Here is a 14,331-nt window from a genome sequence, read left to right on the forward strand (position 1 = left end):
GTGTACGAGCACATGTATTCATACATCCATGTAAAATAAATACATAAACAAAATTTATATATCCGATTCTTTCTTCTAGACTCTAAGGGCACCTGCACTCACATATACACAAACATATACAAACCCCCATCCCATAGCCACATAGTTAAAAATAAACCTTAAAAAATAATCTGAGGACTAAGTATATAACTCAGTTGTTAGAGTACTTACTTAGCACGCACGAAGCTTTGGGTTCCATCCCCAAAAACTGGCACAGAAAACACACAACTGTTATCTCAGAATTTGGGCAGGAAAGACAGGAGGATCTTAAGGCCAGTTTCATAGTATCAATGCCTCTTTATGTACATAATAATGCCTTAATAAACTCTTCTAGGATAGAAATGTTTCCTACTAGCTGGGTGGTGGTGGTGGCTGTGGTGCACACCTTTAATCACAGCATTCAGGAGGCAGATCTCTGTGAGTTCGAGACCAGCCTGGTCGACAGAGCGAGTTCCGGACAGCCAGAGCAACAAAAAGAAACCCTGTCCTGAAAATAACAACATCAAGAACAATAAAATGCTTCCTATGAACAACCCCTGCCCCCGCCTGACACACTCTGATAAATATTGTCCTAAACTAATAACCAACAGTTATTGTCTTTGGGTAGCTCTGATTGCCACTACTTTGTGCAGTTTCTGAATTAATTATTGTGACATTTTCCAAGATGCTGATAAATGGAAAATAAGTTTTCTCTCATTAGTTCTTGTCACAACTTCTACGTGCCTTGTAAAGGACCTGAAATGCTGGATATTTAGGGAGTTTCAAAATGCACAGGCAGACCCTTGAGAGCCAGTCCCTTTCATTCCCAGCCAGAGTTTTCATTCAGTTTTGTTTTTTCCACTCATTTAAGGTATGCCTTGAGAAACGGAAACCGAAACAGAAAGCCGCTCTGACTTCCGGAGACTCCGCCTCTTGACACCCACAGCTCACACACTTAAAAGAGCTGACCCAGCCTCTGGCTATGCCAGGGAGCAGCCAGAAGCTGAGACAAGCATTAGTTCCTGCAAGGGGGCCTAGTGCTAAAATAAAGCCTACAGCCATGGTGAGTCCGATTTGGGACAGAGGCAGATGGGCTCGATTTTTGTTGACTTTCCTTCATTCCTTGATAGGATCTTCCAGAGGCAAAATAGTCACAATTTGAGCCATATTTGCTCAAAGATCACTACTTGGGAGGGACTAGATCCCTTAGGGCTTGACCCAGAAGGATATCTTGGTGGGTGAACTGAAACGTGATGGCTCTGGGAGGCTGGCCCTTTAGATGGGGGTGGGCTATGGGAACTGGTCCTGTGACCAGTGCTTTGAATGTAGTAACTCCCGGTACTGGTGCCAGATGAGACTCTAAACCAGTGCTTCTCAACCTGTGGGTTGAGACCCCATTGGGGTCAAATGACCCTTTCAAGAGGGGTTGCATTTAAGATATCCTGCATATCAGATATATCCATTATGATTCATAACAGTAGCAAAATTGGTTATGAGGTAGCAATGAAAATAATTTTATGGTTGGGGATTCCCAGAACATGACGAACTATATTAAAGGGTAGCAGCATCAGGAAGGTTGGGAACCACTGCTAAAACCGTGTGATTCCTGCAGACCTGGAACCTGAAGGTGAAGACGCTGAGTGAAGAGTTCCTGGTGTCCCTGACTGACTCCGCGACAGTGTCGGAACTGAAGAGGCAAATTGCTCGGAAGACTGGAGTGGCAGCTTTCCAGCAGCGCCTGGCCAACCAAAGTGGCAAGGTGCTGCAAGACAGTGGTACTCTCCTCAGCCAGGGCCTGGTCCCTGGCAGCACAGTCATGCTGTTGGTGCAGAATTGCAACAACCCTCTGAGCATCCTGGTGAAGAACGACAGGGGCCGCAGCACCATTTATGAGGTCCGGCTGACACAGACAGTAGCAGAGCTTAAGAGGGAGGTGTCCCAGAAGGAGCAAGTACAGGAAGACCAATTCTGGCTGAGCTTTGAAGGAAGACCCATGGAGGACAGAGAGCCCCTGGGGGAGTACGGCCTAAAGCCCCAGTGCACAGTGCTCATGAATTTGCGCCTGCGGGGAGGGGAATGCTATGCCTAAGGCCTCTATCCAGAGCCAATGTTGGTAATTAAAAGTGATCCAATGTAAAGTTCTGCCTCCTGTTTGCTTGTCCTCCTTCAGAAATGGCCAACTGTGGCTGCCCTTCTACAACCCCTGCTGAGGTCAAGTAAAAGAACCCAGGTCCATCCATTGTGACAGGCTTTGGGTTGCCAAGTTAGGGACAAGGATTTTGCAGTTAAAGCCTCCTAAGAGAATTACCTTCCAAACCCTTTGGGTAATTCATGCCTAGAGAACGACACTTTTTCTGGGACCCAGTTCTGAGGCTCAGCCGCTCAACAACTGGTCCCCATCTCTGTATCTGGCTCAGGGACAGGTCTGGGTAGGTCCTACCAGTAACCTAATAGGACTAGTTGCTCCCCAGATACCTTGGGAATAGTGAGGGAATGTTCTTGGACCTGCCTGGGTGGGCTGCAAAAGAGGAGGGTGAATTCTTCTGTGGGGGCTCCTAGTCCCCCCTGCACTAGTTCACAGAAGGGCAGGACAGGGCTTCACTCTCATTCCGTCAGTCACTTGCTGTTTAGGGCAGCAACTGCTGGCTAGTAAATACTCCTCTTCTGGGCTACAAAGAGGCCATAACTGGGAGGTACCTGGAACTGAGGGCTCACATGTAGAAAATCATATCTCAGATAGGAGGCACACAATTTGGAAACGTTTCATCCCCTTCCTGCCTGATATTTCTATCTCTTGTCTTTTCCTACTCTATCTACTTACTCAGGCTTTGAGGCAGCCTAAGGCACAGCAAGTCAGGACAAGTATCTCTATGGCCCTGGGGGCCTAACACTTTGAACCTTCAGACCTTTACAGAGAATTTAAGTGGAGACTCAGAAGCCCCCACTTCTGGTTGGAGTGACCCCAGATCTAACAATGCTGTTGTCCACTGTGTAGATGTGACCTCAAATCTTCACTGACCACCATCTTCCTTGAAGGCTGCCAGGGTCCTAGTGGTAGAGTCTTTCTCAGAAGGAAGAGCTTCTGCCACCCACACTTCACTCTGGCTTCTGGTTCAAAGGCCTGGGGCCCAGGCACAGTAATCCCAGTGTTGTGAAGACAAAGCAGTCTTCTCTTTTTCCTTCAACCTTCTGTAGATCCGGAGCTAGCTTGGCTCCTCTGGGCCTCAGTTTATACGGTGTACCTACCTAGCCAGGCCAACTTGGAGATACGCTGGTACCCGGGGATGGGGGGGCGGGGGGGGCGTGGTGGTGAGGGAGGCGGGGCCGCGGTAGGCTCCGCAGCAAGACAAGAGAAGGTAGCCACTGGTCGACAAGGGGCCACTGTCCTACCCAGCCAAGGCAGGTAGGCGGGTCTGAGCGGAATTCAGACCAGTCACAGCCGATCGGCCACCGGCAGGGGGCGTAGCCCTACTGGGCCACCTTAAAGCCTATAGAAGGCCCCATACTGCTGCGGGAGCTGTGAGCAATCCTGCTGCTTGACCAACCCAAGGGGAACCGGAGGTCCAGTTCCGGTAGCCTTTCCTATCCAGAGAGTCCGGCCGCTCCCGGCGCGCCCCTTGGAAGTCCCGGCACGTCGCTCCTAGATTATACATTAACCTGATTTCAGCTGCATTTCCTGGTGGAAGGACAGTTTGGGCGGATGGGGGGGAGGGGCGTCCGGCGCCCCACCTTCCCCTCCCCCCAGGGCGGCCCACCACCCACCCAGCCGGGGCCCCCGCCTCAGCTCGGCGCCGCAGTCTCCGGGCTTTGTTCGCTGCCCGCGCGGGTCGTAGGGAGCAGAGGCGGGCTGAGCTCCCAGGGGGAGGGGCGGTGCTGCTCAATTCCCGCCCCTGGCCCGCCCCCACGCCGTCCGCCCTCCCACCTCCTCCGCCTAGCTGCGGTCCAGTTCTGTCCTGCCCCCTGAACGGTCCTGCCCGCGCGCTCTCCCGGCCGCCTTCCGCCGTTCTCGGCTGCGCCATGGCCAGCCTGCGGCTGTGTTGCCCGGCCCCGCTGCTCCCACTGCTGTTGCTCATGGTGGTGGCCGAGCGCACCCTGCCCGGCGCCAGCGGGACGTGCCCGGAGCGCGCCTTGGAGCGGCGCGAGGAGGAGGCGAATGTGGTGCTCACCGGCACTGTGGAGGAGATCCTCAACGTGGACCCGGTGCAGCACACGTACTCGTGCAAGGTGGGCCCCGGCAAGACCCCACGAGACCCCAGCCCTCTGGAATCCCAGCCGGGGGCCCTTATCCCCGTGGTTTCCAGCCCCGAGGCCCGCCCTTCGCGTGCCGGCCGCCCTGCTGGGACCCCGGCCCCAAGCCGTGGAAACGAGACCGGAACGCTCCTGTAGCCCCAGCTTGAGCTCCCTTGGCTACAGCCAAGTCTGCGGGTGGGGCACCAGGTCCCGGAAAACTCTGCAGCTCAGGGCGAAAGTTACTGCGGGGCCGTTTTGGTTCTTCTCAAGGTGCCCAGGCCCCAGTTGCAGTAGTGGCTGCCCCCTCCCCCCTTGTCCAAAGCCCCTCTTGTGGGAAACAAGTGTACACCCTCGCTAAAGGGAAGATACAGGGTTTGGGGAGGTGTGTGTTGGGGACAGACTGTGATGAGGCCTCCACGAGGGAGAGAAGGGGTGGTCCGCGGAAAGGAAGGGGTGCGTCGTCTAATCCACAAGTCCGAGGAGTCTGCGTAAGGTGCTGCAGTGACTGGGTTTCGGTGGAGCAAGAACAGAGATGGGTTACGTCTGAGTCTCCCATGCACAAGGAGCAGGGGCAGGTGCCCCGTTCTCGCGGAAGACCTGGGTTTCCCTACCATACAGTAGAAGAGTCAGCTCTTATTCCACTAAAGCTGGATTTGAGAGCACCTTGGAATAGGTATGATGGGTACCCTCAGAACATCCGTTGCTGGTTCTCCTAGCTCCTCAAATCACTTCACTAGAAATAGGATTGTTCTTGCTCTTTGGGGATGGGAAGGACGGTGACTTCTTTCAGAGTAGCGTGTGTTCATGGGCTCCCCCGGCTGGGCCCCCTCCTCTCACTGCCAAGGCACTTTGCCAAGTCCCTGCAGGATTTTCCCGACTTCCTCCCCGCTGCTCCTGGGTGTGGCTGGGGTGGGGGAGGTGTGAAAACTGAGCTCCCCCCCCCATTTGAATTATCTCCCTCAATAGTTTACTGCGGGGAGGCTTGGGGGGTGGCAGGTAAATGAGGTTCTTCAAGTCCTGTAGGTGCTGCGGTTCTAAGGTGCCTAGCAGTAGCTAGGCAGGTGGACAGGTTGTCCATTGTCGTTTTGCTCCCTCCATTCCAGGAGCCTAAACCCCCACAGAACCTGAAAAAGGGACCCCTTCCTAGAATTCCTTTCCAAAAACTGTCTGGGCTCCTGGACTTGTCCTATGGGTGCTGCTGGCTACATACATCCTCCAGCCATGTCTGTCAGAGGGGGTGCCCTCAGGGCCCCAAAGAAGAAGGTGGAGGGTGGGGCCGACTTGCATTGCCCAAACTTGACTTTGTGGTTCAGAGCTGCCTTGGCTGTACAGACTCAGGCAGACTGTGGAGCAAAGAAGTGGGCCTTTACTTCCTGGGGGAGGTGTCAGCCCACACACAGGGTTGTGAAGATCCCAACTGGGATCTTACTCTTAAGTAAGTCCCTCCATCTGAAGTGTCTAGTCCTGAGTGGTAGTGAGCTAGCAGGTCTAGAATGTTGGTACTGTGTGCCAGACAAGCCCTGGCTGAGATGGACCCTTGTAGTTGGACTTGGGCCGGTTAGATCTGGGGTGGGAATATAGGTTAGGTGGTATACCTTCTTATGTGTCCTGTATCCAGTAGGTGTGTACTTCCCTGCAGCCTTGACTGAGGGGCTGACTCACAGAACTTTGAACATCTCTGCCCAAGGCTGGAGTCCACTGTGGACAATGGTTTGAGAAAGTGAGACCAGAAGAAGAGAAAGGGCTCAGGTGTCTAGTCTGGCACCCTGTCCCTATAGGACCAATACCTTTACCTCCCATGTCCATTCAGGTTCGAGTGTGGCGGTACTTGAAAGGCAAAGATGTGGTGGCCCAGGAGAGTCTGCTAGATGGTGGCAACAAGGTGGTGATTGGTGGCTTCGGAGACCCCCTTATCTGTGACAACCAGGTATCCACTGGGGACACTAGAATCTTTTTTGTGAACCCAGCACCACCCTACCTGTGGCCAGCCCACAAGAATGAACTGATGCTCAACTCCAGTCTTATGCGGATCACTTTGAGGAACCTGGAAGAGGTGGAGTTCTGTGTAGAAGGTGCGTGCAGGTGAGGGTGTACCTTTAAGAGCCAGTGGCTCGCTGATCGTGACAGAAATTTTATGGGATATTTGGGGGGGGCACACACTACAGAGGACAGCTTGCCATGGGCAGGAGAGTAACCATTCTGCTGCCTAGCTTTGATGATGTAATATTGCTCCTGGCTACATCTCTAGCTACACAGATTAGATACCCTAACTTCTGATATTAGCTGTCTTTGTTTGGTCTTGGAACCGTCAGCAAGCCGCTGCCCTGCAAAGAGACAGGTATCTCTGTTCTCTCAATTTTTCCTCAACACTCCACATTCCCCGTGAAAGGCCCTTTGCTATGAAACAAGCTGGGACCCACCTATCTTATCCTTATAGGAGTCCAAACTTCTATCTTGATCCATACATTTGAGTAAACCCCTGTGTGGGGATTTGGAAGGTGAAGGGCTGGCCTGTGTGTTCCAGAGACCCACAGTTTGTGGAAGAACAACTCTGTGGGGTTAGGCTGCCATCTTCTAGAAGGTGACTAGAATCACATGACCACCCAGGTCTCCCCTCTCTCCTCAGGACAGCCCCAATTGGTGACTGAGACCCTTGAAGGGAAATGTGGTAAAGAAGACTTTTTTCTCTCATTGCTACCACATCCTGTCTGTTCCCTCATGGCTGCCTGGAAAGGGATGTAGGACTGGGGACAGAAACTTCCTTCTCTCAGAGCCGTGGCAATGGTCATGACTTCTGGTCCTCTGATGTGATGTGATTTGCCAGCCCTGAAGACTTTCTGCTTTGATACTGTTTGGGCTCTTGAGAGATGTCTCTAGAATCCTGTCTCCTTGCTGGCCTGGGGTGTAAGAGGGGCAGGGCCAGAACTGAAAACCCTGTAGCCTCTCAGCCAGGTATGGCCAGCTCCTGGGCTCTTGCTGTGGGGACCCTATCTAGACAAGAACCAGAGATTCAAGCATTACTGTGGAAGTTTGTGTTTTGGGGAAATGGGGGGCAGGAAAGGCAGGGGGAGGATTTATATGTGAGGCCAAACGTAGATATGTCAACTTTGGGTTGAGTAGGGGGCTGAGAAGAATCAAGATCAAGAAGGTGAATTATTAATAGCTGGGTGGATCTAGTAGTCAGTAACTGAGGACTTCCCTGAGTTCAGAGGTAGGGAGAGGCAGAACAAGGTTTAGCATCTCACCAAAGCCAGCTATGCCCATGCTGCACACTCTGGTTTGTTGCTGGCAGAGCCCAGTGTAGAGCAGTACAGCTAGGAAGAAGAAGGCCTCCCTTCCTGTGCACTTGTATGTGGCTGACACTTAGGGATGCTTAGTGTGTGTGTGTGTGTGTGTGTGAAGGTGTGTGGAAGGTAGGGTGGGGCAGAGCAAGGAGCTTGGACACCACTGAAAGAAGCTTGGAATGGTGTCTTAAATCTGTCTTGGAAGCAGACCAGAGTGCAGTCGGATAAGTTGGGTGCTAAGACAATGTCAGAACTCCCAAAGAGCCATCCGTTAGGGTCTAGGATGAAAATGAGACAGCTTCTTGCCTACTCCTCCAAAACTGGGTCCATTTCCTGATCTGTTGGTGATGAGGCTTCTGAGCCTCATCCAAGGTTCTCATACTTAGAAACAAGCCCGTCCCTCCAATCTAACTTCCCAGTCTGCCTGCAGGTCCCCTACACCTGCACCATCCCACGCTGGGAACTGGGTGAAATCTGGGCCACTTCTGACTTCCTGTTCACTCTTGGAACACTCCCCCCCAGCCAGCCAGCACCTCCCCCACCCCCAGAAAGGCTCCTCTGGTCCTCTGCCTGGGAAGCCACATTCCTGGCATAACTGGGGCAGGTATGTGCCCCTCCCTTTGCATCACCTTTGGGCAAGAGTGGCTGCTGCTCCTGGAAAGGGACCTCTCACTCTGACAAAGCTAAGGGCACTGAGCATAGGCATACCCTGTCCTCACCCCGTCTCGAGAAGGTTGTTTGGCACCTCCCAGAGGCCTCCAGGAGAGACAAAAGCCTGGCTGGGGACCTACACTTCCCTATTAAAAGCCAGGAGCAGAGAAAGACAGTATTGTCTGTTCTAGCCAAAACCTGGCACAAGTACAGGGCAGGGGGCCCTGGTTGAGTGAGCCTGGCATCTGACCAGCCTGGCCCTTCTCAATTCTGAAACTGGGGTCTTGGTGACTCCCTTGTCCTGGGCCGGCCAGATTGGTTCTGCCCCCTAGGTCTCTGCTATCCAGGGTTCTCAGGAAGATACAGTAGAGGAGCTCTAGGTCCCAAGATAGTGGATAGGAGCAGTCTAACCAACTAAGGCTGGCTGCTGGTCCTGGGGTTGCCTAGGATATTACGAAGGACCCTAGACTGTTGGGAGGACTGCCCTCCAGGCCAGGCTTAGACTCCCGTTGCCACTTTTTTCCCCTCACCTCCCCCACATTCCTTTTGCTGAGGGGGGAGGTGGCCCTCCCTTTGGACTCCAGGTTCTCTACCACTCCACAGCCCCACCCACAGTCCTTTGAGGGCCCCTCCCCCAGGCATGTCCAGGCTGGAGGCTGCTAGAGCTGAAGGCTACTTGCTACCCCAACTGCCTTTTGCCCAGAGAGAAGGGCCTGCCCAGGTAGTTCCGGAAGGGCCTCCTCTCTTCCACGTCAGGGAGGTCTAGTAAGAAGTTGGCTGCAGGAATGGACTTGTCTCATCTTTGGACTCACTGAGGCAGCCTTGTGGGGGGTGGACTTTGCTTGCTGGAATCAGTGGGTGACAGTCAGGACACTATTGATTTCTGTGGAGATGGCCTCCCTTTGGGCAGGCAATAGGCAAGATGAAGCTGATGGAATTTACTCTTGGCTTTTTCCAGACTCATCCCTACCCAGAGAAAATGCCCACCCCCATCTCCCTTGTCAATTAGAAATGGGGAGGGGTGTTTTGAAACCATGTCTGTTACATGGATCTTTCTGGACAAAGCAAATTCTGTTCCTACCTGCTTGAGCCCCTTATAGCAATCCTGTGGGCATGGGACCCCCATTGCAGACCAGAGGAGTTGAGAGACCGGACACTGACCCAGGTCTAAGGCTACCCCCACCCCAGTTCAGGTCTGTGGTTACTCATTGGTTTCCTACAAGGTAAAGTAGGAGCGAATAGGATGGAGGTATTCAAAAAGGAGGTGGAGGATACACTGAGGACCACAGATTCAAGAGGGTCCTGGATCACTGATTGATAAGGACTCTGTTGTTTCCTATGCCTGGTTGCTATGCCCAAGAGGCTGAAGTCACATAATGGTAGAAAACAGCTATTTTTTTTTTTTCTCCTCCTGCAAGACTCAGGTTAGCTCTTTACCACAGGGTGGACATAGAATCCTAACCCGTTGAAGCCCTGGTAGACTGGACTAGGGACTACCACAACAGCTCATAGTAATTCTGCCCATCTGGGACAGTTACCAGCTAGAAGAGGGGTTCAGGAGGAGGCCACTGGAAGCTGAGACAGCTGGTGGGGGATCTGGGAATCAAGGGATCTCACCCCTCCCATCCTCTGCACAGGTCCTGAGAATTTCCTCTGAGGAAGACCCCCTGCAGGGGCAATTTACTAAGGAATAGAGGTGGCCCCTCCCAGGCCTGGAGGCAAGGAAGACAGGGATGTTCTGTCCTCACCAGGCTGTTTCCAACTGTGCGAACTTTATATACATATGTATGCCTAGGCCGGCGGCTGGGGGGTGGGGTGGTTTCACTATCTTGGTTTTTCTGGGTTTAGTCGAAGTGGTCAGGTGCTGTCCTGAAGTGCGTGTGAATCTCAACCTCTGCTTGCTATGGGTTCTGTTGGGTCCAGCTGTGCTGGAGGGCCAGGGTCACCTCTAGGAGTGGCTGATGTGTATTGTAAACATTTAAACTGAGGGATGGGGGCTGAGCGGTGGTTGCAAACGCCTTTAATCCCAGCACTTGGGAGGCAAAGGAAGGCTGATCTGGTCTACAAATTGAGTTCCAGGACAGCTAGGACTATTACACAGAGAAACCAACCTTGTCTTGAAAAATTAAAAAAAAAAAAATGAGGGATGTGTTTGGTGAGCTGCTGTGAGAACAGTAGATCAGGGAACTTTGTCTTTGACCTTTACAAGCCTGTCAGACCCTGAGGCTGACACAGCCAGCCCCTCTGACCTCTATCTGTTGCTAGCCTGAGGTAAGTTTGAGCGCCCTTGACCATTATGCCCTAAGTCCCAGAAAATGTAGGCTAGCATCTGCCTGTGCAGGTGCCTGTACCCACAACTGGAGGTTCCAGCATATATGGAGAAACAGAGCAGCACAGACACGATATTGGTAGAAGGGTTAAGATATCTATCCCCTACTCAGAAAAGGAAGCCGTCAGGTATAAGGATGTTTTTCATCATTAATTCCATCGGTTCCTTCTTGTACATGTCCAGTCACCATTTTACAACCATTCCCTATAGGGTTCATGGGGCATCTGCTTGGTGGCTTCCCAAGAATGAAAGGTGGTTGCTGCCACCTGGGAAAGAGTCGATAAATTGCCGTGAGTGTGAGGAAAGGAGAGTACCCACTACTCAGCCTGTCCCCTGGCTGAGAGAGCAAGCTAATCCCATTCCTTGCTGGCCTTCCTATCTGCTGATCCTAAGTTCCTTATTGCTTGTCCCAGCCTCCTTTCTCTCTGGATCTGTCTCTGCTTCTTCCTTCCTCCACTTCTAGTCCTCTATCCTCCCACTCCTTACTGCCTTTCCTTCTCATCCTCATTGGCTGCCCATCTAGAACTAAACCTGTACCCCTGGGCCGTAGGACCCCTGCTGTGTTGATCCCCTCTCCTGTCCACCACTAATCCAACTCAGCACAGCTGGAGTATTGAGCAGGGGGCAAAGTCTCCTGACTCACCAAGCACTGATCACATGTGGGAGTCACCTAGCTCCTTCCTTTTTCCTCCTGGAGATAGGTAGGGCCTGGCAAAGCTGGGCTTGGGCACAGCTAAGGAACAGGAGGGACAGCGTGACCGTTCCTACCCTCACTGCCTTTCTACCAGTGCCTGCTCAGCTGCCTGCTCTTGGTCATTCTGGAAAATTCCCAGGTCCGTGGTGGAATTTCTCAAATCTGAAAGGTTGAGGATCAGCGTTAAGGACTCTGTCCCAGTGACTGTGGCTCCACTCATTACCTAGTCAATGTGTAGGTTTCACTTCACCCATCTGACTTCATTTGAAACTGCCATGATGTCTTCCAGAAGCCAGACAGACACACCTAGCTTTCTCAGAGAGATAGAGATGAGTTGATTAGTTTGTCTGAACGGCCCTAGGTTGAGGAGCCTAGCTAGCCAAGGAGTAGAGAAGGGGCAGCTATCTGGCAGCATCTTGGCTACCCTAAAAGACAGCCCTATTTGTTAGGTTGGGAGCATATTCCTAACACTATTCCAAATTTTAATTTAATCCAAATACCCTGCAGAGCAGGATAACTGTCCAGGTGGGTGGCTGGGTGGGTACAGACAGATCTGACCTAGGCCTGAAGCTGGCAAGAGAAATTCTGGAGAAGCAGGGCCGAGTGCCTCTGTCCTGCTGTAAAGTGCTTATTTGTCTAAGGCTGAGGGGAGGAGAGAAGAGAGAAAAGACCAAACACCAGAGATCTAGGGCGGTACTGCCCTGCCTCACTGGGCAGCCAGAACTAATTCCATCAAGTACCTCTATTAACCTGAGCAATACATCCCGAGAACTCCTCACCACCAAAGAGAGTGTGAGCCTCACCCCGGCTGACCAGAGGTCAGAGGGTGGGGCATGTCTACTGGCTGGATGAGACCTGTGCGTTGGGGAATGAATGTGTGCTGAATGTCCGGATAGGCAGCTTTTTCCGTGGGCTCCTCTCTGCCAGCCAACTTCAAACTCTTTTTCTAACATTTTCTAAGGGAGTTGAAGGCTATCTAGGAAGGGCGAAGGGGTTATCTGCATGAGAATGGGACGAGTGAGCTAACCGCTGGACTCTGTACCCTCTCCAGGCCCCATCCCCCAACCTCCTCTGGTCCTGAGAAGTACCAGAGCATAGTGCCACACCCATTATGCCTGGGAATGAGGGACAAGCTTTGTGCTACACAAAGAATGTCTAGTGTGTATGTTGACAGGTGGGGGATGCCATTCCTGCATGCATGTTTGAGTGACTGCTGGAAGGCAGGAGTACTTAGTGTCTTGGCTCATATATGTGGTTTCATGTTGGTAGGGTGTTAGCCCAGAGGGGTAAGCCTGGATCAGCATCCTGTTCATTCCTGGGCATGAGACTGCTGGTTCAGTCTAGGCTGAATGATTTTGTCTAAAGATCCCAAAATAACTCCAGTAGCCTGTGCTCCCCTCCCCCCACTGGCCTAGAGCCTCAAAGGCTCTTTGTTTTTTGAAGGCATCCTGCCCCTGCAGGGGGCTCAGACACTGACTGGGGTTTGGTGGGGCCAGGCGGCCTGCCTAGTTCCCTTTCCCATGGCTAGGCCCAATAAACCTCAAGCCCCATTCCCGTGTTGCCCAGGACTGACTAGAGCCCCAGATGAGCACTGAAAAAATTATTGAGATCTCTTTAGTGGCAGATCTCAGGGTTTCTGCTTGGTGAAAGGGGGCAGGCAAAGATTACAGCAAATTTCCCAAGGTCACTTGAGGCTTCTTCTGCCAGCTCTTGCTGGAGTTCCTACTACTAGTAGGACCCAGCCCTCCAAGACCCTGGTTCCTGTGGTTGCTGCAGAGAGCACACTTGGGACATCCCAGGGCTGAAACATACCCAGCAGTGTCGTGTGGCCTGTTGGGCATTGATTGCCTAGGGTGCTTGTTCTCTGGCACTTTCTATGGGGCGGGGAAGCAAACCGAAGATGTGTATGGGCTGTACTGGGCTCTCCGATTCGAAGTTCCCCTGGCTTTCTAGGCCAAACCGGTACCCGGGGAGCTAGCATCACAGAGACTACCTCTGTGTCACTGGCCAAGGTCCAGTAGGAGCCAGAGCTCCCCTGTGGAGAGGGTGAGGCCGTCTGGGAGTGGAGTTTCCTTCAAGAGTTCATTAGAAGATTGAATTGGGGGCCACAAAGGATGGAAAACCTCTTATCATGGGTGACAAATGAATGACCCAGTGGAGGATCGCATTTTGTGCCTGGCCAGAGGATGGAAAGATACAGTTATCAACTGGGGTAGAGAAACCTGTCTGGCAAATCAAAAGGGTGTGGGCACAGTGGGAGTGCCAAGTGTCTGGCCAGGAGGGTCTTGGGAGAGATTTCAGCTGTAGGTAATATAGAAGTAGGGCCTTTTCCAGTCAACATGTGAATGAATGTAGGGTCTTAGTGCCCCAGGAAAGGCTGGTTGGCCGAAAAGTGGGACTTGCTGACAGCAGGTACAGGAGCCTGACTAGAGTTGTGAATACTGTGTTCCAGTTAGTGTAACCCAGGTGTTTGGCATGGGGGCTGTTGGTGTGATTTCAGCTGAGATGAAGACTTAGCAGGGGGAGCTATGTCAAGTGGGGATGGTGCAGAACCTGGGTACTCCCCAAGCTTGTGGATAGCTGGGGATCTTTTCCCACACAGGCCAGGAAAGGAGCTCCCTCATAGAACCTATCCCAAACCCTTTGCCCCACATGACCCTGCTGGAGTCTGCACAGTAGCTTGGGGATGGCAGGAATTCCACAGCCATTTGCATGGACTTATTTGCATGTTTTCTCATTGCTGGGGAGCTGAGTGAATGGGTGGCTTAAGATGTTACCTTCAATTACAAGGGGAAAGGTAGGTGGGATGATTTCTTTCTTTTTTTTAAAAAAGATATTTATTTATTTATTTTGTATACAATATCCTTTGTGCGTGTATGCCTGATCGCTAGAAGAGGGCACCAGACCTCATTACAGATGGTTGTGAGCCACCATGTGGTTGCTGGGAATTGAACTCAGGACCTTTGGAAGAGCAGGCAATGCTCTTAACCACTGAGCCATCTCTCCAGCCCCCGGTGGGATGATTTCTGAACCCATCACCTCACTCTCCAGCTTGTAACCCACCTGAGCACCTTACACGTCACTTGGGGGACCCCCGCCTCCATGAACAGGACAGAGCCTGCAGG

The 14,331-nt window shown here is 52.3% G+C and overlaps 2 protein-coding genes across 9 annotated transcripts in view; both read left to right on the plus strand.

The window, feature by feature from the left end:
* The first annotated feature begins 1,019 nt into the window (after nt 1–1,019).
* Nucleotides 1,020–2,113, plus strand: LOC121448909 (ubiquitin-like protein ISG15). Its single transcript, XM_041653178.1, has 2 exons — nt 1,020–1,081; nt 1,631–2,113. The coding sequence occupies exons 1-2, from the start codon at nt 1,079–1,081 to the stop codon at nt 2,105–2,107; spliced, it is 480 nt and encodes a 159-aa protein (XP_041509112.1). The 5' UTR covers nt 1,020–1,078; the 3' UTR covers nt 2,108–2,113.
* Nucleotides 2,114–3,626: 1,513 nt separating this feature from the next.
* Nucleotides 3,627–14,331, plus strand: part of LOC121448070 (agrin) — a 29,589-nt gene continuing 18,884 nt past the window's right edge. For 4 of the 8 annotated variants that reach the window (XM_041651705.1, XM_041651710.1, XM_041651709.1 and 1 more), the window contains exons 1-2: nt 3,627–4,242; nt 6,059–6,320. In XM_041651705.1, the coding sequence (XP_041507639.1) occupies nt 4,036–4,242; nt 6,059–6,320 (469 nt within the window). In that variant the 5' untranslated portion in view covers nt 3,627–4,035. The remainder of the gene's footprint in view (nt 4,243–6,058; nt 6,321–14,331) is intronic. The other 4 variants (XM_041651711.1, XM_041651712.1, XM_041651708.1 and 1 more) reach the window with 2 other exon arrangements.

Source organism: Microtus oregoni, unplaced genomic scaffold (genome assembly GCF_018167655.1).
Source record: "Microtus oregoni isolate MIOR12 unplaced genomic scaffold, Mior012 000005F_ref0000423, whole genome shotgun sequence".
In the NCBI taxonomy this organism is placed as follows: Eukaryota; Metazoa; Chordata; class Mammalia; order Rodentia; family Cricetidae; genus Microtus; species Microtus oregoni.